The 22,897-nt window shown below is 55.8% G+C and overlaps 2 protein-coding genes across 6 annotated transcripts; both read left to right on the forward strand.

Annotated features, from left to right (window-relative positions):
- The first annotated feature begins 628 nt into the window (after positions 1-628).
- SLC32A1 (solute carrier family 32 member 1) lies at positions 629-3,920 on the forward strand. The gene is made up of 2 exons (XM_084538369.1): positions 629-1,102; positions 1,772-3,920. Exons 1-2 carry the CDS (start codon positions 725-727, stop codon positions 2,957-2,959), a joined length of 1,566 nt encoding a protein of 521 aa, XP_084394495.1. The 5' UTR covers positions 629-724; the 3' UTR covers positions 2,960-3,920.
- A 2,450-nt stretch (positions 3,921-6,370) lies between these two features.
- On the forward strand, positions 6,371-21,575 carry SGK2 (serum/glucocorticoid regulated kinase 2). Of its 5 annotated transcripts, XM_084538398.1 has the most exons (15): positions 6,371-6,489; positions 8,566-8,674; positions 13,387-13,456; positions 14,468-14,525; positions 15,011-15,060; positions 15,588-15,645; positions 16,244-16,327; positions 16,626-16,757; positions 17,576-17,688; positions 18,205-18,241; positions 18,819-18,905; positions 20,147-20,242; positions 20,520-20,675; positions 21,066-21,155; positions 21,382-21,575. In XM_084538398.1, exons 2-15 carry the CDS (start codon positions 8,638-8,640, stop codon positions 21,535-21,537), a joined length of 1,224 nt encoding a protein of 407 aa, XP_084394524.1. In that variant the 5' UTR covers positions 6,371-6,489; positions 8,566-8,637; the 3' UTR covers positions 21,538-21,575. The 5 variants fall into 5 exon arrangements, with proteins under 5 accessions (XP_084394524.1, XP_084394526.1, XP_084394522.1 ...); XM_084538400.1 differs by lacking the exon at positions 8,566-8,674 and having other exon boundaries at positions 6,424-6,489; XM_084538396.1 differs by lacking the exons at positions 6,371-6,489; positions 8,566-8,674 and adding an exon at positions 9,914-10,191.
- Positions 21,576-22,897: the final 1,322 nt, after the last annotated feature.

Here is a 22,897-nt window from a genome sequence, read left to right on the forward strand (position 1 = left end):
TTTGGGTAGCGAAAATAAAAGGGAGGGGTTCTGGGGAGGAAAATTCCGTTAAGGAGCGGTCGGGAGCCCCTTTGTCCGCCCCTTCGGGGGGGCTCTTGTGCCTCGGCCGCCCCCGGAGCGGAGCGGGGAAGGGGTCGGGGCGCGGCGGCGGGGGCTGCGGGGCCGGGGGGGCCGCGCTGCGGCGCTGCTGGCGGGGCCCGGCGGGCGTGGGTGTCGCCGTGCCGCGGGGGGGAGGCTGGGCTTGGCCGGGGCCGCTGGTACCTCCCCCAGAACTGCAGCACTCCTCTCCCCTCTCTTCTCCCCGCGAGGTGGGCGCACTGCGATGGAGACGCGGCGCGCTCTGCCAGGGGCTCGCGCTGCCCGTCTGGTGACAGCCGCCGGCTGGTGACAGCCTCCGTCCGGGGACAGCAGCCGTCCGGGGACAGCCACCGTCCGGGGACAGCCTCCCACCGTCGCCCCCCAGCACAGCCCGGCCGCGGGGACCGGCGGAGGGGCGCGGAGCGGGCGGGGAGCTGCGCTCCCGCACCTGCCCGCCGCGGGGGCATGCCCCAGGGCCGCCCGCAGCGCAGCCGCTCGCAGCGCGCCCGGGAGCGGAGGTAGCGGCTCGGCAGAGCCCCCCTGCACCGCCCCCGCCTCCCTTTTCCCGGAGCCCGGCTCCCGGCCGCCCCCCGCCGCTCGCCCTCCCCGTCGGGTCCATCCGACCGCCGGGTGCGGAGCCGCCACCATGGCCACGCTCCTCCGCAGCAAGCTCTCCAACGTGGCCACCTCCGTGTCCAACAAGTCCCAGGCGAAGATGAGCGGCATGTTCGCCAGGATGGGCTTCCAGGCGGCCACCGACGAGGAGGCGGTGGGCTTCGCCCACTGCGACGACCTGGACATGGAGCACCGGCAGGGGCTGCAGATGGACATCCTCAAGGGCGAGGGAGGCGAGGAGGGCGGCGAGCCGCCCCTGGAGGGGGACATCCACTACCAGAGGGACGGCACCGGCCCCCTGCCACCCTCTGCCTCCAAGGACGCGGGGGTCTGCTCCGAGCTCTCCGGGCAAGGCAAGCCCAAGATCACGGCGTGGGAGGCGGGCTGGAATGTCACCAATGCCATCCAGGTACGCCCGGGCACCCGCTGCCACCGGCACCGGGACGCGCTGCCCCCACTCCCATCCCCATACTGGGGTGACCGCAACACCCCTGGGGGGGGAAAAAAAAATATGGAAAAACCCACCTACCTGACCAAAAAAATATAATAATCAATCAACCAAAACAAACAAACAAAAGACCAAAATCTGCATTTCTTCATGTTGCCCACCTCCCCTGCAGTGGGTGGGATGGGGTAGCTCGGGTGGGGGGGATGCGCCTGGGGGGACCGGGCCACCTCTCCATGTGTGTCCCCAGCTTTGGGGCAGTGCCAGTGGGTGAAGGGGTCTAGGTGCACTGAGAGGGGCTGGGGACAGACAGGGTGGAGATTTGGACAAAGCCCAACCGTGCTTGCTTGCTCTGGGCACCTCAGGGTGCGATTACGTGGGTGTGCACGAGGACACGCGTGTGGCTGCGTGGGCAATTGCGTGGGTGGAGAGAAAAAGGGTTTGTGTGTGATCGTGCGCGGCCGTGATTGTGTGGTGTGAGTGTGGGATGGCTGCGTTGGTGTCACCGTGTGCGAGCGAGGCAGCGTGCGCGTGCACGCGCGTGTGCCTGCGGCCGCAGGTGCCTGGGTGCAGGCGCCCGCCTGGTCCCCTTGGTGAGACGAGCAACACGGTTTCCATTTTGTCTCTTTCTAGGGGATGTTTGTTCTGGGCCTGCCCTATGCCATCCTTCATGGTGGATACCTAGGACTCTTTTTAATAATTTTCGCTGCGGTGGTTTGCTGCTACACTGGGAAAATCCTTATTGCCTGTCTTTATGAAGAGAATGAGGATGGGGAGATAGTCAGGGTGAGAGACTCCTACGTGGACATAGCCAACGCGTGCTGTGCGCCCCGCTTCCCCACGCTCGGAGGCAGAATTGTGAACGTGGCTCAGATCATTGAACTGGTCATGACCTGCATCCTCTATGTGGTGGTCAGTGGGAACCTGATGTACAACAGCTTCCCCAACCTGCCTGTCTCCCAGAAGTCGTGGTCCATCATCGCCACGGCCGTGCTCCTGCCCTGTGCGTTCTTGAAGAACCTCAAGGCAGTCTCCAAGTTCAGCTTGCTCTGCACGTTGGCCCACTTTGTGATCAACATCCTGGTGATCGCCTACTGCCTCTCCAGGGCACGCGACTGGGCGTGGGACAAAGTCAAGTTTTACATTGATGTGAAGAAATTCCCCATCTCCATTGGCATCATTGTCTTCAGCTACACCTCTCAGATCTTTCTGCCTTCCTTGGAGGGGAACATGCAGAACCCCAAGGAGTTCCACTGCATGATGAACTGGACTCACATAGCAGCTTGCATCCTTAAGGGACTCTTTGCCTTGGTCGCCTATCTGACCTGGGCTGATGAGACCAAGGAGGTCATCACAGACAACTTGCCATCCACCATTAGGGCAGTAGTCAACATCTTCTTGGTGGCCAAAGCCTTGCTCTCCTACCCCCTGCCATTCTTTGCAGCTGTGGAAGTCCTGGAGCGATCCCTCTTCCAGGACGGAAACAGGGCGTTCTTCCCCAACTGCTACGGGGGCGACGGGCGGCTCAAGTCCTGGGGACTCACCCTCAGATGTGCCCTGGTAGTCTTCACCCTGCTCATGGCCATCTATGTCCCGCATTTTGCCCTCCTGATGGGTCTTACCGGGAGCCTCACAGGCGCAGGGCTCTGCTTCCTGCTCCCCAGTCTTTTCCACCTCAAACTCTTGTGGAGGAAGCTCTTGTGGCACCATGTCTTCTTCGACGTCGCCATTTTCGTTATAGGTGGTATCTGCAGCGTCTCGGGCTTCATCCACTCTTTGGAAGGCCTCATAGAGGCCTTCAGAACCAACGCGGAAGACTAAGGAGGGGCCAGAGCTGGCTGCAGCAAGAGAATCGCATCGAACATCTGCATAGCCAAAAAAATCCGCATCCCTTGAATGAAGAGAGTCATTATTTTCGTTACGTGCATCCAACAAATTCTATGTCTTAGAAATCTGCAAATTAAATGAGATAAGACGAGAAGACAGTGTTCGCCCTGCCATCTTTTTAAATAAGCTAAGAGTTAAATATATTTTTTTGTTATTTAGAATGTTTTAAAGGAAAATACGTGGTGCCCCATCCCGATCTCCTCACTAGTTGCCTGAAGCTTGGCCCCCCACGAAGGACCAGTCGGGAACCGATTGCAGCTTTACTGCTCCTCACAGCTCTGCGGTTCGGTGCTTCAGGAGGAGGAACAGGCACCGACCCGATGGGACTGGGGCTCTGTGCTTACAGACAGAAGCGAGCAAGCTGCGGGCGCTGGGAGCAGGGCCCTTCCTTTATTTTACACGGGTTGAGAGAGAAGTAAATGAGCCCTGGATTGCGTGGCCAGCCCAGCAAGCTCTCTCACCGGCTGATGACTGCAGCGTTGACACCGCAGAGATGCCAGGACTGCTGAATTCTGCCACCCGGACTCACACCGAGGAACGGCGCTGCCCATCAATCACATTTTGCCTCTGATTGAAATCACAAACCTGGAGTCCACTTCTCAGTGATTTTGTTTTGTTTTGTTTTGTTTCATTTTAACGATTGTTACTTCTAAATTATGAAAAGAAAAGCATATATATCTTGTTGGATTTGACGTCGTTCAGGATACAGAAACAAAACTAAGACAAAACTCATTCTGTGCAATCTACCAGATCCGTGGAGCTGTTTCCAATGTATGTGTGGTGTAATTGTGGTAAATAAGATGAAAAATGTATATCAGAAAAACAAAAGTCTATCTTTAACTTATAATGTGGTACATAAATATATCGAACAATAAAGAGAAAACCTATCCGAGGAGGCTGGCCTGCTTCGCTGAGCAGGGGGCAGGGGAGGGCGGGCTGATAGGATGGGGCAGGGGGCGCGGGGAGCCAAACCCCAAATGTCCGAGCCCCTTGCAAACAGATGAAGGCAGCGAAACGAAATGCGGGGCTCGGAGCAGCCCTGGCTCGAACCGAGCTGACTCCGCGCTGCATGCGGGCTGTGCCGAGCCGTGCCCGAGCCGAGCTGTGCTGAGCCGTGCAGATCCGAGCCGATCCGAGCCGTGCCGTGCCGTGCCCAGCCGAGCTGAGCCGTGCCAAGCCGACCCGATCCAACCCGATTCAACCCAATCCAACCCTATCCAACCCTATCCAACCCTATCCAACCCGATCCGATCCGAGCCGAGCCGTGCCCCCCTCCTGTCCTTGCCCCGCAATGCGGTGCCGGGGGCTGGCTGCCGCACGGCTGCGGCTTGCAGCTGCTCGCCGCGCCTTGCTTTTGGGGTCCTTTCCTCCCCACCTCCCCGTTTTTAGGGCTGCAGCTGCCGCCCCCCGTCCTTGCGGGAGGCTGTGGGACCTGGCCGGGTGCCGCTGGGCCGTCCTGCCCCTCTCTGTGCCTCCTCACGGGCCAAAGGGGCACGGGAGGATGGAAAGCGTTTGGGGAAGCTCTACCTTTGAGGAGGTTTTGCCTTAGCAATTAGGTTTTAAACCTAATTCAGCATATATTTATATTTTTCCCTGTGAGCAAAAAATAAAAATTAAAAAAAAAAAAAAATCCAGCTCCTGCTTTGAGTGCATTTGGGGCTGTAAGGCGATTTCTGCCCTTTTTTCTTTATTTTTTGCTCCGAGCAGTCCAAGGCTCATCGCTCTGTGCACCCCTCAGGATGCAGAGAAGGGAAGCATGAGCAGGCAGCACCCCACAGGGGCACCCCAAACCCCGAGCCCTGCCTGGCAGAAGCACTGCCAGGCCCTGCAGGTCCCAGGGGGATCCAACCCAGCCTCTGCCTCGCCGCAGCTTCCAGCTGCAGGAGCCCGGGGATTATTTCCAGTCTCCCTGGGCTTTGTCTCGCTGTTGGTTCAGGCACCTTCCTCCGTCTCCCTGCCGGGTGCTGCTGCACGCTCAGGGCTGATGTGCGATGAATTTGGGGAAAAATGAGCCAGGGCGGTAAGCAGAGGTCTGTGCTCTCACCGTGCCCGTGGCTGCTGGTGTGTCCATCAGACTGGGTTTGCACCCACGGGCAGCTGGGGGGCTGCAGCAGGCGTTCGGTGCTCTGCTGGTGCCGGGGGAGCTCCCCTGCAGCCAGCCTTGCTGGGGACGTGCAGCTTTACGCAGGGGATGCGGTGGGATGAGCAAAGCACAGCCCGAAATAGCAGCAGGTTGAAAGCAGGAATCGCCTGGGAAAGCGTGGGGATGGGGACCTACAAACTGCTCCGAATGGCTTCTGTCTGCAGACCCGCAGCTCCCAGCCGTGTGCTGCAGCAGCCCTCTGAGCCTTCTCACTCTGAGAAGGAATGAAACAAAGGCCTCTCGGCACCCGGAGGGAGCATTTCCTCATCGCTCCGTGTCTCCACAGCTCCTCAAGCACAACGGGGACCTCTCTTTGGGATAGTTCCCCGTGACACGAGGGCAATGTCGAATCCCCTTTTCCTCACAGCTGTGCCACCATGCAGGAACGTCAGCAGGAGCTGGGGAGGCGTGAGAGCTTCTCCTGCTCCTCACCACGTGCTGCTTTTGGTGCTGCAGCACGCAAGGGACACCTGTGGCCCTGCGTGTCCCCTCACACGGACTTGGTGACCTCTTCTGTGCTGTCCTGAACCCCTGAACCTCCAGCTTCGAAGCACGTGTGTCAGGCTGCTTCGACATTTCAGGTGAGGAGCTGGAGCTCCACCAGTGGCCAGCAGCGACTCCACCAGTGTGCCCAGCTGCAGAGCCTTACTGAGGTGCCCAGCCAGGGATGTGGTGACCCCTCTGGGGACATCCCCGTGCCAGGCACCCACAGAGGGAAAAGGAGAGGGGCGCGGAGTGAATGGGGGAAGGCTGGATAGAGGGCAATAGCTGTGATTTCATTTTTTGGCTCAGATCTCCTGTCCAGAGGGATGTCCCCATCCTGTCCCTGTCCCTGTCCTGTCCCTGCCCCATGGGGACAAGGCTCCAGGGCGGCTCCAACTTGCAGTGCTCCTGCCTTGCTGCCAAGCCCCGTGCGTTGCTGGAGCACCAGCAGTGGGTCCTGCCCTTGCCCAGGGGGTGTCCCAGACCCCTGGTGCTGCTGCTGGCCTTGCAGAGGTGACACACGGCTCGCTGTGACCCGGCACAGCCTGCAGCCAGGAGCACCTTGCTCTCACCTTTCGCACTTTCCCAGGGGCGAGCTGCCCTCTAATCCCCCAGGGAGGGAATTTCCTCTCCCACCCAGCTCCCGGTTCCTCCATCCCCTCGTCCCCTCGTGGCCGGGTAATCATTTACTTCCTACCGCAGGCCACTCCTGCAGATTTCTCCTTCGACCTTCAGACCGAATCGCCAAAACAAAAACAAGGGGAGGGAGGGAGGCGAGAGCTGCCTCTTGCAGCTGCTGCTGCCCCGTGCCAGGACGCCTGCTCTGCACTCCCCACAGGTAACACCGGGCTCCTTTCTCCTTCCTCCGTGGCTTTCCCTTCTTTTCACCAGGGCTCGAGACACTCTGGGAGAAGCAGAGGTTTTGGGAAGGGGTCGTCCCCCGCCGCTGGGTACCAAGTCAGTGGGCACAGGGGCTCTGGCTCCGGGGCAGCAGCTGGAAGCAGAGGGCTCACGTTTCCCAAACTGGGCTCATTTTCCAGCTGTGGGAGAATCCCAGCAACTCTGGAGAGGAGCACAGCGCTGCTGGAAGCAGTGCTCCAGGTGGAAAGGCTTCTTACTTTAAATGTGCCTGCCCCAGGGCAGGGACATGGTGGGACAGGGTGGGAAGGAGCCTCCAGAGCTGCTGCCCCCGCAGCCCCCTGGCAGCTCGCTCCTGGCCCTGCAAGGAGCAGCCCCGGGTGTTTTCAGGCCCTGTCCAGCTTCTGGAGCTGACAGCTCAGCAGATCAGCGGGGAACTGAGCGTCCCCACACCGCCTGCAGCAGGACAGGAGGCTTGGGCAGCTCCAGCACCGGGGGCACAGGCACAGAAATGGGGTTTGGGCCCCGCGAGGCTCCGGGTTGCTGTGCCCAGCATCTCTCCAAGCGGGCAGCCTCCAGTCCCCTTGTGGGCAGGATGGGTTTGGGGGGTAGTTTTGGGGAGCTGTGAGCCCCCATACCCCTTGCTAACAAAGCCACGGCGGTGCCAGCAGAGAGGGGCCGGTTTGGGGTCAGTGTGGCTCCGGGAGCCGACTCCTGGCTGCTAAACCCTGCTCGATCCGGCCGGGAAACTGCAGCCCTGCCCTTGTCCCCGGTGACACGCTGCCCCGAGCTGGTGGCGGCCCTGGGCGGGCCAGGCTGGCTTCAGGGGGTGTGCTGTGGGGCAAAGACACGCTCATCCCTAAAAGCCAGATATTATTTTGTAAGGAAAGCCTCAACCCTACAGACTGAGTGTGTCCTGGGGCAGCGCTGGGAGGAGAGGACAGCGTGCAGGGAGCTGCACCTGCCCCAGTCCTGAGGCTGTGCTTGGGGCCAAAGTTTGGGAGCAAGAGTGTCCCAGCTGAGTAGTTCAGTGGCAATAATCCTATCAGGGGGTTATGGCCTTCAGGATGCTCAAGCCCATTTAGCTGTCTTTTGGGATAAAAACCAGATCCCAAATGCTCTCCCCTTGGCTCTTGCATGGCAACATGGGACCCACCAGGAGGGACTCCCTGCCAAAACCAAGGGCAATGCCGGGGGCAGAGCCCTGCCTTTATGAAGCTAAAAGAAAAAGGTAGGGGGAAAAAAAAGATTTTAGAGAACCTGATCCCCAAAAGGCTAGGCAGTCCTCATGGAGTCCTGCTAGAAGAAGAAACAGGCTCAGACCTTTTAAATCTTTTCAGATCCTGTCCCTATTCCTATCTGACCCTATCCACATCCTTCCCCACTCATCGCTCCACCAGGGCACAGATAACCGGGTGGCCGAACACCCCCCAGGTGGCACCTTGGGCACCTCAGGTCACCTGTGGCTGCAGGGTGAGGGCGACTTCTCGGCGCTCTCTGCAGAAACGTGTCTGTCCCTGCCTGCACTTTCCCAGCAATTCTGACATCTCGGGCCCGCGCAGGTCCCCTGGCAGTGACACGTTTATGGTTATGGTTATGGATATTGCCTGATAGGGAGATTAAGATAGCACGCCCTATCTTAACCATACACAATCCCGACAAAACAGCTGCGTAAAACATTCTGAAATGGAATTTGCATGAGAGAAAGAGAGAGAAAGCGGGGGTCATCCCTTGAAGGGCATCCCCCTTGTGCTGCCGTAGAGATCCGCTGGCAAATACCTAATTGCAGTCGTGGGTTAATCATTAAAGAGCTGAGTTCCTGAGCGGGTACACCGGGAGGACGGCTGGCATGTGGGGACACGGCTTGCAGGGGAAGGGGTTTGCATCCCCTGAGCCTGCGGGTGCTGGGTGGGGAGTGGGACAAACCCGTTCCTGGTCCCCTGTAGGGATGTGTGCCTGTATAACATCGTGCCCTGCAGCTCCTGCAGGCAGCAGCTCCCCAGCTCTCCCTCCTGCCCCTTTCTCCTCTCACCGTGCACCCTTCGCCTTTGCACAGGAGCCGCGCTGCCCGAGGACGCCCAGTGTGGGACTGGGGACGGTTTCGGCTGCCTTTATCTCCGTGGCCTGGATGGAGCCTTCCTCCACCGCCCTGGGGAAGACGAAGGGTAACCACCTCTGGGGGCAAGCGGAGGGGCCAGAGGGACAGACTGGGGGGCACCCACCCAAGGGCAGCTTTCCTATCGGGACCGGCTGCTAGTGCTGGCAGCACTCCTCATTGGGAATTTTGTCTTCCAGCTGCTGAAATTTTTCCTCCCAGGATGCTCCCACTCTCTCTTCCTTGGCTATAAAAATTAAGGAGGAAATTCTTCCCTCTGAGGGCGGTGAGGCCCTGGGCCAGGCTGCCCCGAGGAGCTGGGGGTGCCCAAGGCCAGGCTGGGTGGGGCTGGGGGCAGCTGGGGCTGGAGTCCTTCCAACCCAACCCATTCTGTGAAAACATTTTTTTAAGTAAATATGCTTCTCTGTAGAAAGCACGGTCAAGTAGATTTTGACCATAATACCAAGAATTTTATTGAAAAGAAAAAAAATAAGATATTGATTTGCAAACAGCAGTTAGCTGCTGAAAAATTGCTGAAACGTGAGCATTTCAGTGCAAGCAGAGGCTGAAAATATAGGGGAAAAAAACAACATCCCTCCATTAAGAACATAATGAGATATTTTTAAAAGCAATATGCTAACAGCTTGCGGACGGTGGCTGAGCAAAGCCATCAGGCTTTGACCTGAGACAGGACAGCATTCCCAGCCGCCTGCTGCTGCCCCTCTCTCGGGTGGTTTTTTGCTCCCAGCCGCTGTGGTTTGCAGCCCCCAGCACCTCACCAGCCCTGCACAGAGCCAGGCAGACCCCGCAGCCGGGGCTGCCTTTCCTCCTGCTGCAGCCATGGGCAGGAGATTTTATAGGAAATGACAACAGCAGCAGAAAGAGACTGCTTTATTTTTAATGATGAGAGAGAGGAGACACCAGCCCCTCTACTACATCTCCCTTTGCTCAGAGCTTAATCTCTGCTGTAGTGAATGACTGCATGCCTCCTGGCATGCACAAACACCTGGTTTTCCTCTCCACGTGTGTTTGTGGTTGTGTTTAATGCAGCTGCAAAGCACCAACCCTGCTGCCCTGCTGTCACCTCCCCAGGAAGGAGCATCTCTGGGCTTGAGCCGAACCAAAGGGCAGTTTCTACCATCCTCCAAGGCACATGACTGCAGACAAATGAGCAGCTTCCTAAAACATGCAGGAAATTTTTCTGGCCCACCCAAAATGCCTGCTAGGATGCAACTGGCTCCAGCACACCCCACCCAACCCCATCGCCCCCAGCTGAGTTCCCAGTCCCTGGGTATATCCAGCAGGTGCCTTGCCACATCAGCTGCTGATCAGTTCCTCCTGCTCTCCTGAAAGGGCTGCAGGGAGCCAGCATGAGTACCTGGTGGAGGCGCTGGTGTCCATGCAGCGGTGCAGGAGGCAAAGCTGCTCCCTGCTGGGGTTTTGGAGAAAGCCCGGAGCTGCTGGGCTGGTGGGGCAGCTGCTGGCAGTGGGGGACGAGGACAGAGAGTGAGGGGTGTCTGTGCTCATCTGCTGTGGGCTGCTTCCAGTGCTTCCCGACACGGCCTCTGCTGGTAGATGCGCTCCCAGGTGCGTGTTTGAGGCTTTGTTCTCCTGGGTTTTGATTTCTGTGCACAGTGCTGCAAGCTTTAGCTACCTGCTGTTTTTCCAGGCTTACAAACAGCTTTCCAGATTTACAAACATCTTCTCAGGTTTGCATGCAGCTCTTCCCCAAAAACCCAGAGGGCTCTGTGTGGGCTCCAGCCTGCTCAGGGCTGGGGCTGCTCTGCAGTGCTCCTTGGGTGTAGGGGATGGGGTCCCCGGGAGAAAGCTGGGCAAGCTGGGAGCTCCGCAGGGCCAGCTTGGGAAGCTTCCCTGGGTGCAGAAGCTCTTGAAGTCCTTCCTAACCTCTTCCTGGGCTTTTTGTGGTGTATCAGTGGGAATGAAGGTGGAGCTCAGCGCAGGCCTGGAGCTCTCTCTTAGCTCAGGGAAAGCCTGAGCACTTTCTCTGCCAGCAGGAGCATGTGTTTGCAGAAGTCCTCCTCTCCCACCTCCCCCCGTGCTCCTTCTCCGAGCTGAAACTGGGGCATCCCCCCCATGCCGTGCACGGAGGCTGGGAGCTGCCGGCTGCCCCTGGTGCTCCCCTGCTACCCCGAACCCCTTCCATCCTGCTGCCCTGCCTCAACTGCTGGCAACCCCAGCACGGGAGAGGACGAGGAGCTCACTTCGGGGGGGGGTTTTGCAATCTAGGTTAGGTGGGGAGCGCTGACATCAGGAGGAGGGTGGGAGGCAGCCCGCACATGACGAGTCTGTGAGGTTGCTGCTCGGCGAGGTGCGCGCTGCGTTAGTGATGTGTTTGTAGCAAATATCGCTGGGCTGGCATGGGAATGTGGGTCACCGCTGGCAGAGCTGTTGGAGGAACAGGGAGCTGCTCCTGCCGTGCTGGGAAGGAAGCATACGGTACCGAGGGATGCTCCTGGGGGGAGACTGAGCTGCGGTAACTGCTCTGGCTTGTAAGTAGCAGCTCTGCGGTGTGCCCACGGGTGGCTGCTGCTGGGGGTGCATCGGGTGGTGTGTTGGGGTGAAGCTCTGCGAGGAGGGGGTGTGGGGGGCAGCAGTTGGTGTTTCCGGGGTGTAAGAGTCGCATCGTGCTGTGAAACTCTTAAAGACTTGCTTGCTGAGGTTGTCAGTGGCCCCGGCAGTGCCTGGAGCATCCCTGCGCCCCAGCAGGCACACCGAGGGGTGCAGCCGGGCATGGATAACCACGAGCTCGGTGTGTTTTCCTGACCTAGTTCTGCCTCTGTTGTTCTGCATGTGTGCGCTTGGAGAATCTCTGTGCTTCGGGGGGAGTAGGATTTGTTAGTGATAAGGGAAAGCCTGCCTGGCTTCTGCCTGCTCGGGAGGCTTAAGCCAGGCTGGCTCTGCAGGTAGGCTCAGGCTGGGGAAGAAGGCTCAGAGCCTGAGCTGAAGGTGCTGCAGGATGGGGATATCGGTGTCCTAAGCTGTGCCTTGTGCCTCCATGCAGAGAGAGGCTCTTGTCTCAGAGCAGACACTTCATGAAACAGCCTGGTTGGAGAACGCTGTAGCTGGAGGTGCTCCACAAGCCCCTGCTCACCCTGGGCAGCAAAGGAGCAGCCCGGGGAGGGGAGGGCGCAGGGCTGTGGCCCCAGCAGAGCTCCTGGTTGTTGTTAGCAGAGATGCTTCTGCCTCGCTGTGGTCCTGGAGACCTGGTTAGAGCAGTGCTGTCTGAGCCCCTCGGGCAGCTGGGGGCTTTGTCCTGCATCCTGCACTGCCAGGAGGAGCCTCCGAGGTGAGTGGATGTGTTCCCAGGGCTTGCCCATGTGCTCTCCAGGACGCCCAGGCTGCAAACTGTCCACTTGCGCCTGAAAGGAGCGACTTTCCTCCCCGAATCTGAGATCAGAGCGGTGTCTGAGCTGAATCTGGGTCTAAAAACAGGCTTGTGGGGGTTCAGATCTGGCGAGAACAGGCTGCATCAGCTGGTAGAGCTGCGGGCACACACCAGGAGCGAAGAGCTGAGCTGCGTGGGCTTGGCTGGGCTGCTTCACACAGGGGCTGGGAGAGCTCGCTGCATCACCCCCTGCCTGCTGCCCTTTGCAGCTGGGGGCTCAGTCCACGTGCATGCTGCTCGCCCCCTGCCCGGTACTGAGCCTTGGGTCAGCTCGCCCCTGTGCTGTGGGAGCTGGCCAGCCTGCCCTGCAGCGTGGGACAGGTCTGGGGGACAGATGCAGCCCCTGGCTCGGGTGACCTTCAGCAGACCTCGGTGATCCAGGCAGACGGCCAGGGAAAGGAGGACTCTGCCCGGTGGGAGGGGATGGGGCTCGGCCTGTCTGGGTGCTGTCCCTCCGGGGGTGCCCTTGCAGCTGCTGCGAGGTGAGGTATCAGGCAAGGTCAGTGTGCCAGTGACCAGGCTGATGGAAGCTGAATGGCTGCTGGGTTTTTCCTCACATCCCGGCTTTCCCTGCTCGTTCAGAAACTCCGAAGCCGCAGCCCGGCTGGTTCCTCACCAGTCCTGTGCTGCTGGAGAAGCCTGTGTTTCTGTGAATGTTTTGGATCTTTCCTTCCCTCCAGAATCAAAACTAGGGCTGAGCCAGAGTGCAAACAAGCCTTTGAATATTTCTGCTATCTCCTGCTAACCAAAACAAGGAGCTCCCCGGCTCGGGTTGTGCGCCCGAGGCTGTTCCACTCGCTCCGTGCGGTGGGCTCGGGGCTTGGCTCTTCCTCAGAGGTGATGATGAGGGGTGGTGGCAGCAGCCCGTGGGGATGCTCCTCGGTGGGAATCCCGGTGCTGGCTCTGGCTGCGTGTCCTTGGGCTGCTCATCATGGTGTGTGTGCTGGCTCACCTCCTGCGGGGCCCTGAAAGGTCTCATTCACGTCCCCAATTAGCCGGTCCTGAATGAAAGGGGCAGTGGATGTGCCAAGTGTGTGACGTTGCCCAGCACAGCGTCGTCCTTGTGAGTGCTCCCCTTGTCCCTCCTGGGGGCTCGGGGTGCCTGGCGGAGGTTTGGTGGCGGTGCTGGAGCCTGGGACCCCTCCCTGCCCTGGCAGAGGGTGCCTGCAGCGGGGCTCCTGCCCTACCGAGGGCTCCAGGTGGGGGCGGGAGGGGAGCCGTCCTGGTTCCTATAACTCCCCGGGTATTTCGGAATGTGGGTGGAAGGGGGAGGAGGGTGGCTGTGGAGAGAGGAGCAAGGTCAGTGCAGAACAAACGTGCCTCTGTGCGCTCGCGCCGCCAGCTGACCGGCTCCGCTTCTCCAACTTTCCCCGCAGAACTTATCAGGCACGGCCGCGAGAGGATAGGACAAACCATCAAGGCGTCCGGCTCCAGGCTCTGCTCGTAGTGAGTACTGAAGCCCCCCAGGGGCTGAGAGCCCTTTAAAAGCCCAGCCCCAGGCTGCCCAGCCGGGTGGTGGATGGAGCTGGCTGGCACGGGCCAGATGTGGGCTGTCCCCGGGGCGGCCGCCAGCGCCCGCTGCCACCCGGCATCTCTGGCCCTGTCCCCCCTGCCGCAGGGCCAGGGGGCTCTGGGATGGCCGTGGATCTGTGTGTGGGGGTAGTGAGGGGCATCGCTCGCAGGTGAGACCCTGGGGGGGCTGGCGGGGTCTTCAGGGCCCCTTTTGTAGCAGGGAGGCTGAGGCACAGGGGGATAGGAGCCTACAGGGCCTCTCTGTGGGGTCTTGGGGGTTGGTGGGGACTCAGGGGGGTGGACAAAGCTCTCTGGGGCAGGGGAGAACGGGACAGAGCTCTTCTCCTCCCATCTCTCTCTGACATCTGTTTAATCCTGGCTTTTGCAAGGGCTGTAGGGGAAACCTTAAAAACCACGGGGAATCTCTGGGGTGGCAGGACCCAGCGCTGCTCACGCGGGGCAGGTCTGAGCCAACAAGTGCTGCTGAGGCCCCAGCCCCTCTTCCCTGCAATTTGACAGCCCCAAAGCTGCCCTGTGTGGGAGTCTGGGCTGTGGGGCTGGGGGCTGCAGCATCCCTGCTCGGTGGGGTCGGTGCCTGGGGCACTGCTTGGGGTGGGTCTGGTCCTGCCTGGAGGGCTGCAGCCCCGTCCAGCCCTCGTCCTGTGCTGCTGGGGCTCTGCTGGGCTTCTTCATGTGTCAGTGCCCTCAGCATGGTGTTTGGGATGGCTGTGCTTGTTTGAACCCCTGTGCACCCCCCTCCTCCTGTTGGCGTGCCCCTACCCCTGGGGGCAGCAGTGCTGCTGGGGGGATGTTTGGGGAGCACATCTGGGGGCTCCTCTGACGGGGGGAGCATGCACTGGTCCCTGATAGGTTAATGGTGGGAAGCTGCTTTTTTTTTAAAAAAAGTTTTTGTTGTCAATACTTCCTTGCTCTTCTCTTCCCCAGTGCTGAACGAGTTGCTTTTTTAATGGATCGTTCCCGGAGCCCAGACACCAGCGCTCAGGTGAGATCCTGGGTCTGGGCTGGCGAGGCATCCTCACTGGGATGAGGAGAGGGGCTGGCCCTGTGGGAGAGGCAAGGAGGAGAGCATGTGTCAGCATGCTGGGAGGTCTAGTCCTCTCTTGTCCATGTGGGTGAAACTGGGTGGAGAAAAAGTAGAAGAGGTCCTATACAGATTTTGGGACAGGTACAATGCTCCTAGAGTCTAGGGGGAGGAAGATTCCTGGGGACAGGAGGAAGGCTACGTGCGTGTCTGTGTAGGTCCTGAACTCCTTGCTGGAAGAGGGAGGCCATGATATTGCTGTAGTGCTGTGTAGTGTTGTTCTGTCCTCCCTTTCCCCTCACCTAGCCTACCAAAGCACCCATCCCACCTCCCACCGATGGGTGTCCCTTGGGGGGGCAGGGGGGATGCTGTGCTGAGGCCAGGCAAGCACAAGGAGCGGCGTGCTCCTTGTGGCTAACACCCAACACCACTGTCCTCCTCTCCAGCCTCCAACGCCAGCTGACAACATCAACCTCGGACCTTCAGCTAACCCCAAGTAAGCTCCCTGCAGGAGCCAGGTAGGGTGTGGAGCTTGCTGTGAAGAGATCTGGCAGGGGGAAGCAGTCAGCTCCTGTGCCTCGGGTGGGTGGTGGTCACAAAGGACTGAGCAACCGCATTAACTCAGCCTTTAACCCCGTGGGTAACACCATGCTGCCTTCCCAGACACCCAGCTGCAGCTCATCCTTGTCCTATAACTGTTCTGCAGCCCTCTGTCCCACCCCTCTCTTTTGAGGGGAAGACTTTTCTTATTCCTGTTTGCTCCCTCACTAACTTTCTCACTACAAACGGGGATAAACTGTCTTAGCGGCTGGGTTGCTGAGGGTTCCTTGTCATTTTCTCAGCACGCTGGCATAGGTGGTGTGAATCCCCAGCTGGCTGGTGGTGAGGATCACCTGCCCAGTGCCCTTTAATCCCTTTCACAAAAGCTCCTGATTCCCAGAAGGACCACTGCTCCCACAGAAGCGTTGCTTTTGCATGTTTTTTCTCCCAGAAACATTAACTTGCTTCGCTCTTGCTCAACAGTGCCAAGCCAACAGACTTTGACTTCCTGAAGGTTATTGGCAAAGGAAGCTTTGGGAAGGTAAGTGGGCTTGTGCCGGTGGGCTGGAGCACTCTGCAGGCAGCCTGGGAGATGTCCTAGCTGAGGGAATTTGTCCTTCGCTTGCCCCTCTCCTGGGGAACATGGTCATGTTCAGAGTGGGACTGGGACCAGATGGGACCTGAGGGAGGTTTTCTTTGTCCATTCGTACTTGGAGCTGTGCTGCCATCTCTCTAGGAAGAAGCATGGGGGGGTTTCATGCTCAAGGTGGTGATGGTGATGAGCAGTACTTCTTGTTTTTAAAGTCTCAGATGCTTTCAGTTAATAGAGGATGCCTAGACAAAGCTGTGCTTTGTAAAATGGTATTGATCATCTTTAAATGAGTTGCTCTGAATGCTCCCAAACCACTTTCCTTTGGGTGTGTAAGAGACATTCAGGGATGCTGCATACCTCTTCCTGGCAATGTGAAAGTCCTGAGTGTGGGGAGCCAGTGGGCTAGTGCCTGGGCTTTAAACCTTTGTACCTGACCCTCCAAATTCCTAGTCTTGGTATAATCACTGGCAAGAGTGTTCAGCTGGTGAGGACACGCTAACAGTGGCAGAAGGTGAGACTCAAACCTGTGTCCATGACTCTGTTCCAGGTTCTCCTGGCCAAACGCAAGTGTGATGGGACTTTTTATGCCGTGAAAGTCTTGCATAAGAAGACCATCCTGAAGAAAAAGGAGGTATGTCTGCTATCCCTAGCTGCTTCCCCTGGCAGTGGTCAGTGTGTGAGCAATCCTGGTAATGCAATCGAAGCAAGTATTCATGTAGACAGCTCACATGTTAACCTTGGAGTTCTCTGTGCCATGGGAACATGGAGAAAGGAGTGAGAGGAATCCAGCTGGGAGCAGAGTGCTTACTTCCTGGGGCTGGAGGTGATCCATAGGGCTCTCAGCTTCTTTCAAAACAGGGGTGAGCCTGTGCAGCAGGCTGGATTGGAGTTTTGCCTGAAAATCTAATGCCTTGCGTGCTTTGTGCTAGCAAAACCACATCATGGCAGAACGCAATGTGCTCCTGAAAAATGTCAAGCACCCCTTCCTTGTGGGACTCCATTACTCCTTCCAGACCTCGGAGAAGCTTTATTTTGTCCTTGACTATGTAAATGGGGGGGAGGTGAGTACAAGCTTTATTTTTAATCTTCTGTTTGGTCCTTCCCAGGCATTCTGCTTTACTGCCTAAAGCTGTTTCTTGTCAGAAGATAATGGTGTTGAAGCATAACATTACTTTGCTGGAAAGCACCAGCTAGGAGCAGTGCAACTTACCTCACTTACCAGCTAAGTGAAGATGTTGATGAACAGGACTTGTGCCAGCTAATTTTCATGGCAAGGATGCTGAGAAAAGTGTTAGGGGCACTTTAATGTCCCCTGGAAAACATGGGAAATGCTGATGTTGGTGATTTTTCATGGAAAACCCACTTGTGGCCCAGCTCTAGACCCCAGTCTTGTGCTTAGGTGATGCCACTGCACCATGTCAGGCTCTGCTTTCTGACCTGCAACAGCTGCTCTCCTCAGCTGCCTCTTTCTGTGCTGCCAGAAACTGGCTTGGAGATGCTGATGACATGGATGTTTTGTTTATATAGGGATTCCTAATCCATATAGGGGTCTCTGGGTTTTTCAGCTCTGCATGGGTATCACTCCTCATGGCCCCAGTACAGCTGTAACAGGCTTTGTAGCAAGCAAAGAGTCTGAACTAGGCCAGGAGATGGCCAGGTTTGGGGCAAAGTGAAGGTGATAGAAGAGGGCAAATGAAGCAGTTTCTGGAAAGGTGCTTAGAGAGCTAAATAAAACTGCAAGATTTTGGGCTTATTTGGTGCTGTTCATGTGCCACTTGCTGCAAATCAATTTTCACTTGAGCAGCTGGCTTCCAGGCTTGCTGCAGACACCCTTCAGCTTCTAGAGAAGACATGATCAACCCTCTCATCTGTTTCTTAGCTCTTCTTCCACTTGCAAAGAGAGCGCTGCTTCCGTGAGCCCCGGGCACGATTCTATGCTGCAGAAGTTGCCAGCGCAATTGGGTACCTGCATTCCTTAAACATCATCTACAGGTGAGGCGCGTGCCCCTGCTGGGGAGAGGCTACCAGCCAGGCTGAGTGCAGGGCTGCAGGGGGAAAGGAGGTCTTGGGGAACTGTGCAAACACCAGGACTGGGGTAGCCGAAGTTCCTTATCAGACAAAAAGGTGAACTGCTGGTGTTTTACCCTGCAAGAGGTGTGCTGACTGCATGGGGCCTGCTGGGCAGTAAACACTTCTAGAGCAATAGCGGGGAGGAGAGAAGATGGTTGGGTGAGAAGATCTACAACACACCTGAGTAAGAAACTCAGTGACAGCTTCTACATGAATACACAGAGAAATACAGGCTCACAGCTCACCCTGTGTGGTGAGAGCAGCCTTTCATTAACGTGTGTTAATATCCAACAGTGATGGGAGGTTGCACTTGGGGAAGGTCCTGGGGAGATGGACTGTGAAATTTTGGTAGCTCCCGTTCTCAGCTGGTGCTGTATCAGGTCAGGCTTCTCTGAACATCTAGCCAAATCTGCTCAAGCAGCCCTTCTTGTCTTGCAGGGATTTAAAACCTGAGAACATCCTTCTGGATTGCCAGGTATGTGCAGCTCTCGTGCTGCCTTTCTTTTGTTTTTAAAAGTGTTTGGAACATAAACAGGGGGCTACAGTCTTGCAAGCCAAGCTATTTTTCCACTGCATGGGTTTTGTGTGTGTGTGTACCACTGTTTCTGTGCAGATCTTGTGGCTGGGAGTGAGCATTCTCCCTGCATAGCTGCATACAGATCTCTGCCCCTATCCAGGAGTAGGACCTGGCTTGTGGGGTCTGGGACTGGGGTGCTAGGAGCAAGTCACTGCTTCTCTGGTGGTGACCCTAAGCAAACTGGCTCTGGGATAAAGCAGTGTCAAAGCACAGCAGTGCTGAATGTCTCCCCAGTTATGTAGTTGTAGAGAAAACTGGGGGGGGGGGGGGGGGGGGGGGAAGTCTGGATTTATTTTATGTATTTTTCTCTACAGGCTCAGGTATTTGCATGGTAGGATGCCCAGAAGGTGAGGGAGGGGAGATGTATATTTTGGTGCCCCAGATCATTCATTAGATACAGTGTTAAGACCAGTGCTTGGAAATGCTGATTCTTTTTTAGAAAGAGTGGGCTGGGCTGAAATTTCTCTCTTCTCAGGGCCATATAGTATTGACAGACTTTGGACTCTGCAAAGAAGGAATGGAGCAAGAGGAGACGACTTCCACATTTTGTGGCACTCCTGAGGTACGGCCTGTGCCGCAGCTTCCCTGTGACCTGGGGGTGAAAGCCTTCTGGGTCCCATGAAGACCCCGTGGCTGCTCAGCACCTCTGAAAACAAGAGCTGTGGGAGCTGGCCAGCCCTCGGCTCCTGAGGTTGTCAGCCCGAAGCTGGAGTGGAGATGAGGCCTTTCCTACTCAGCTGGGACTGTTCTACCTCTAATGGCTGGCTAGTACTTTAAATTTGCTGCGTTATCAGGGCAGGGATCCCTGCTCTTGGAATGGCACCAGGGCTGCTCCAGGTGGTTGTGGAGACAACCTTGACCCTGGGAGCCTGGCCTGTGGCAGCTGCAAGCAGGCTGTTTGTCCGTGTAGATATCCGGAGCTGCAGAACATGGAACACGCTGGTACTGACACACACAGGCCTTGCTGTACCCTTCTGTGTCCTGGGTGCCCAGGAGCTGCAGAAATCTCACGTCCTGAGTTGAGGATCTGGCTGTGGGGAATGTCCCCTTGCTGGGGACAACTTTTCCTGCTCCTTACTGAGCTGGGGGTTCTGGCAGCACTTTGCTCTAGGTTTTATCCCTGTCCTGCTGCCCTTTGGGTATCTCAAAGTGTCTGTAACCAAGACACCTTTTGGTATTCAAGCTCAGTAGAAGGGGCAGGGAATTGCTGGTGGCAGACCTTGGTTCACAGTTGGGACAGACTTATGCAATAGTACAGCATGAACCAAGTGGGACTGTCTGAGCTTTATTTGTTTTTTTCCTGCCTGAGATAGGGAGCCTGATAGCACTTGGACTAATGCATGAGAGCAGGCTTGATATGCTGCTTGTTCTGCAGGTCACTTAAATTCTTGCCTGTTGCTCCTGGGCAGTGGTTATCAGTAGTGTCACTGCTTTGGACAAACCTACTGGGCCTGAAAACTGCACATTTCTTAAAATTACGTGAGCCTGTTACAAATGTAACCAGCAAACCTGTCCTGCACTGGCATGTTGAGTTGGGGTGAATGGGCAATCCTTGTACAAGCCCTTCCTAGGAAGGGAGCACTCCATCCCAGAGAAACTCTTGTGGCTGTGGGGGGTAGGTGCCTTTCAAACACCTTATTATAAGGGATATGGAGCCTATCACAGCCTAGTAGGAGATGCAGTGCAGTTGTGTGCTTCCTAGTGTATTTGACTAATGTGAACTGCAATCAGGTTTGTATGTTTATGAAGGCAAAGCCCTTCCTTTATAATTTGACTCTAATATTTACTCCTGACTCTCCCCAGTACTTAGCTCCCGAGGTGCTAAAGAAGCAGCCGTATGACAGGACTGTAGACTGGTGGTGCCTGGGAGCTGTCCTCTATGAGATGCTCTTTGGACTGGTAAGTTTGGGAGCTGTCTATTTTATTCTACATGGTAGAGGAGTTAAGAACTTATTTTCAAGCCTTATGAAGTGACATCAGACTGGTGTGCCTATGGGTACCTGATATGGACAACTGAATTCTGAATGAAATTACCTTGTTCAATCATACCCTTGCCCATACCCAAAAGCTAGATGGCAGGTTTCCATCTTCTCCCTGTGGAGCTCATTTGGACCTGTCCTTTGTGGTTCCTTATGCCTGTGTTTTATCTGGCTGCTTCTCTTCTCTTTCACATTAGCCACCTTTTTACAGTCGGGATGTGTCTCAGATGTATGACAACATTCTGCACAAGCCACTCCAGATCCAAGGAAGCAAGACCGTGGCAGCTTGTGACATCCTCCAGGGACTTCTCCATAAGGACCAGAAGAGGAGGCTGGGCGCCAAAACAGACTTTGTAGGTGGTTTCTCCTATGACTGAGGGGAGGATGGATAGGAAGCCTTTCTACTGAGTCTCTTTCATGCTAACAGCACTGCCTTAGAAAGCTTTTCCTATGTAGATTGATCAGTTTCCAGCCCCCTAAAAGGGGGCATGTGAGGTTGACTCCTTTCCAAAGGGAAGTGCTGTGGTTCCAGATGTGGTGGCAAGCTAGGACATGTGATGGTATCATCCCTTCAAGGGATTACAGGACCATGATCCTTATGCATTAAGGACTTGTTATATCACTCCTACATGGACATGTTAGCTCCAAATCTTGTTCCTGAAATTTACTGCTATGAAACCATTTGGCAGTTGCTGGAAGAGAAGATTTTATAGATTGATGCTCCCTCCCCTCTTTCTATACAGCTGGAGATAAAGAACCACGTATTTTTCAGCCCCATAAACTGGGATGACTTGTACAACAAGAGGATTACCCCTCCATTCAACCCCAATGTGGTAAGTGGGTATTTCTGTTTGTATCTACTTTAAATAAAAAAGGAATCAGGCCTGTGAAGTCTGAGGCACTTCTCTTGCATCAACACTGAGGGATGCTGAAGTATAGGTTATGCACTGCAGATGTGGTGGTGGGGATTTTGGAAGAGTGGCTGTGTTAGATAGAATACAAGTAGGAGGTTGGGGTCTGATCACTCAAAATGATGTGCCTCTCTGCTCCTTGGCTTAGGCTGGTCCAGCTGATCTGCGACACTTTGATCCAGAGTTCACCCAAGAAGCGATCTCTGCCTCAATCACCCACACGCCTGACTTAGCAGCCAGCAGCTCCAGTGCCTCAGATGCTTTTTTAGGATTTTCTTATGCACCAACTGAAGAGGACTTCTAAGTTTTATAAAGGCTTTAAGAAGCCAGATTTTAACTGAATGGGTTTTATGTGTTTTTTTTTTTTTTTTCCTTTTTGAAAGAAATGGCACTGTCCTCTGCTCATGGCTTATGGTGAAGGGGACTAATACACTAACTGGCTGGGATGGAACAGAGCTCTTAATCTGTGCTGTTTGGATTTCCCTCTATATGTGTGTTTCCCTGGCAGGGAAAGTGGGACACCAGTTATTATTATTTTTCCCGAGTGTCTTGTACTACTTGGCAGAATTGTATTCACTGGGGTTGTATCTATGGTTGAGGTATGTATCATCATTCACATCACAGCTGTGTGTGTGGAACTAATGCTGCCCAGCTATGTATGACTGCTTTGCTTTCCTATAACAGAAGGAAACTCTTCACCCTACATACAGCAGTGGCTCCCTTCAAGTGGAAGTGCTCATTTAAGTGGTTGGGGAACAAGCAGTCTGGTTACTGGTGGCCAGGCTTGAGTTAAACTGGGGTAGTTCAGTGAGTCTGCCACCTAAGCCATTAAAGACCTGGTAGCAGCAGAGGTGCGTGTTAGATTTTAATGCTCTAGAGCAGAAATGCAGGATTCAGCAGGTGTTGCTGAAGAAGCAGAGCTGCCCCAGCAGCAGCTGGGATGAGCACTGCTACTTGTGGAAGGAAGCCATTTCCTCATCCTGGGCTCAGACACTGATCATCTTTCATTGCTCCAACGGTGGCTTACGGCTCTGTAAACCCTGTGAGAGGCTACAGCCCACTTCAGGAGCCAGTTCTTGCCAATGACCACTGGCTCTCCCTCTGACCCAGGATCGGGCTGCTGTATGTAAAAATTGATGTAGAAGGGGCTGTGTTGCTTGTCAAAATAAAAAGTTGGTGGGGAAGCGGAGGGTGGGAATCCTTTCACAGCATGTGCTTGACTTCTCTTGAGGACCACGAACACTGAAATGGGCACAGGGAGCATGGGGCAGGGGGTGTTGGAGCCCCCCAGGAGAGCTGTTATCTCCTCCCTGCAACACTGGCTTCTGTGTTCCTGGGGTGCTCTGGAAATGCCTATCACAGTTGATCATAGATGTAGAAGAGTTATTTATTCTGCCTTAATTTAAATGCTGGTGTACTTATTGAATGTCACTTCCTATTTTTTTTTTTTTCTCTCCAAGTCCTTGGATTCCTGTGGGGAGGAGAGAGGGGGGATAAGAAATTGTAACTTATGTACAACACATGGATAAATAAGGGCATTTCTAAAAATGGGGTAATGCTCACACTGTTGGGAAGCTTGTCTTGACTTTTTTTTTTTTATATATTTACATTACCAGCCTCTATCTTGTACATGGTGGAGGCATCAGAAAAATGCCACGGTTTAT

This window comes from Aythya ferina (genome assembly GCF_964211825.1).
Source record: "Aythya ferina genome assembly, chromosome: 16".
NCBI classification, from domain to species: domain Eukaryota; kingdom Metazoa; phylum Chordata; class Aves; order Anseriformes; family Anatidae; genus Aythya; species Aythya ferina.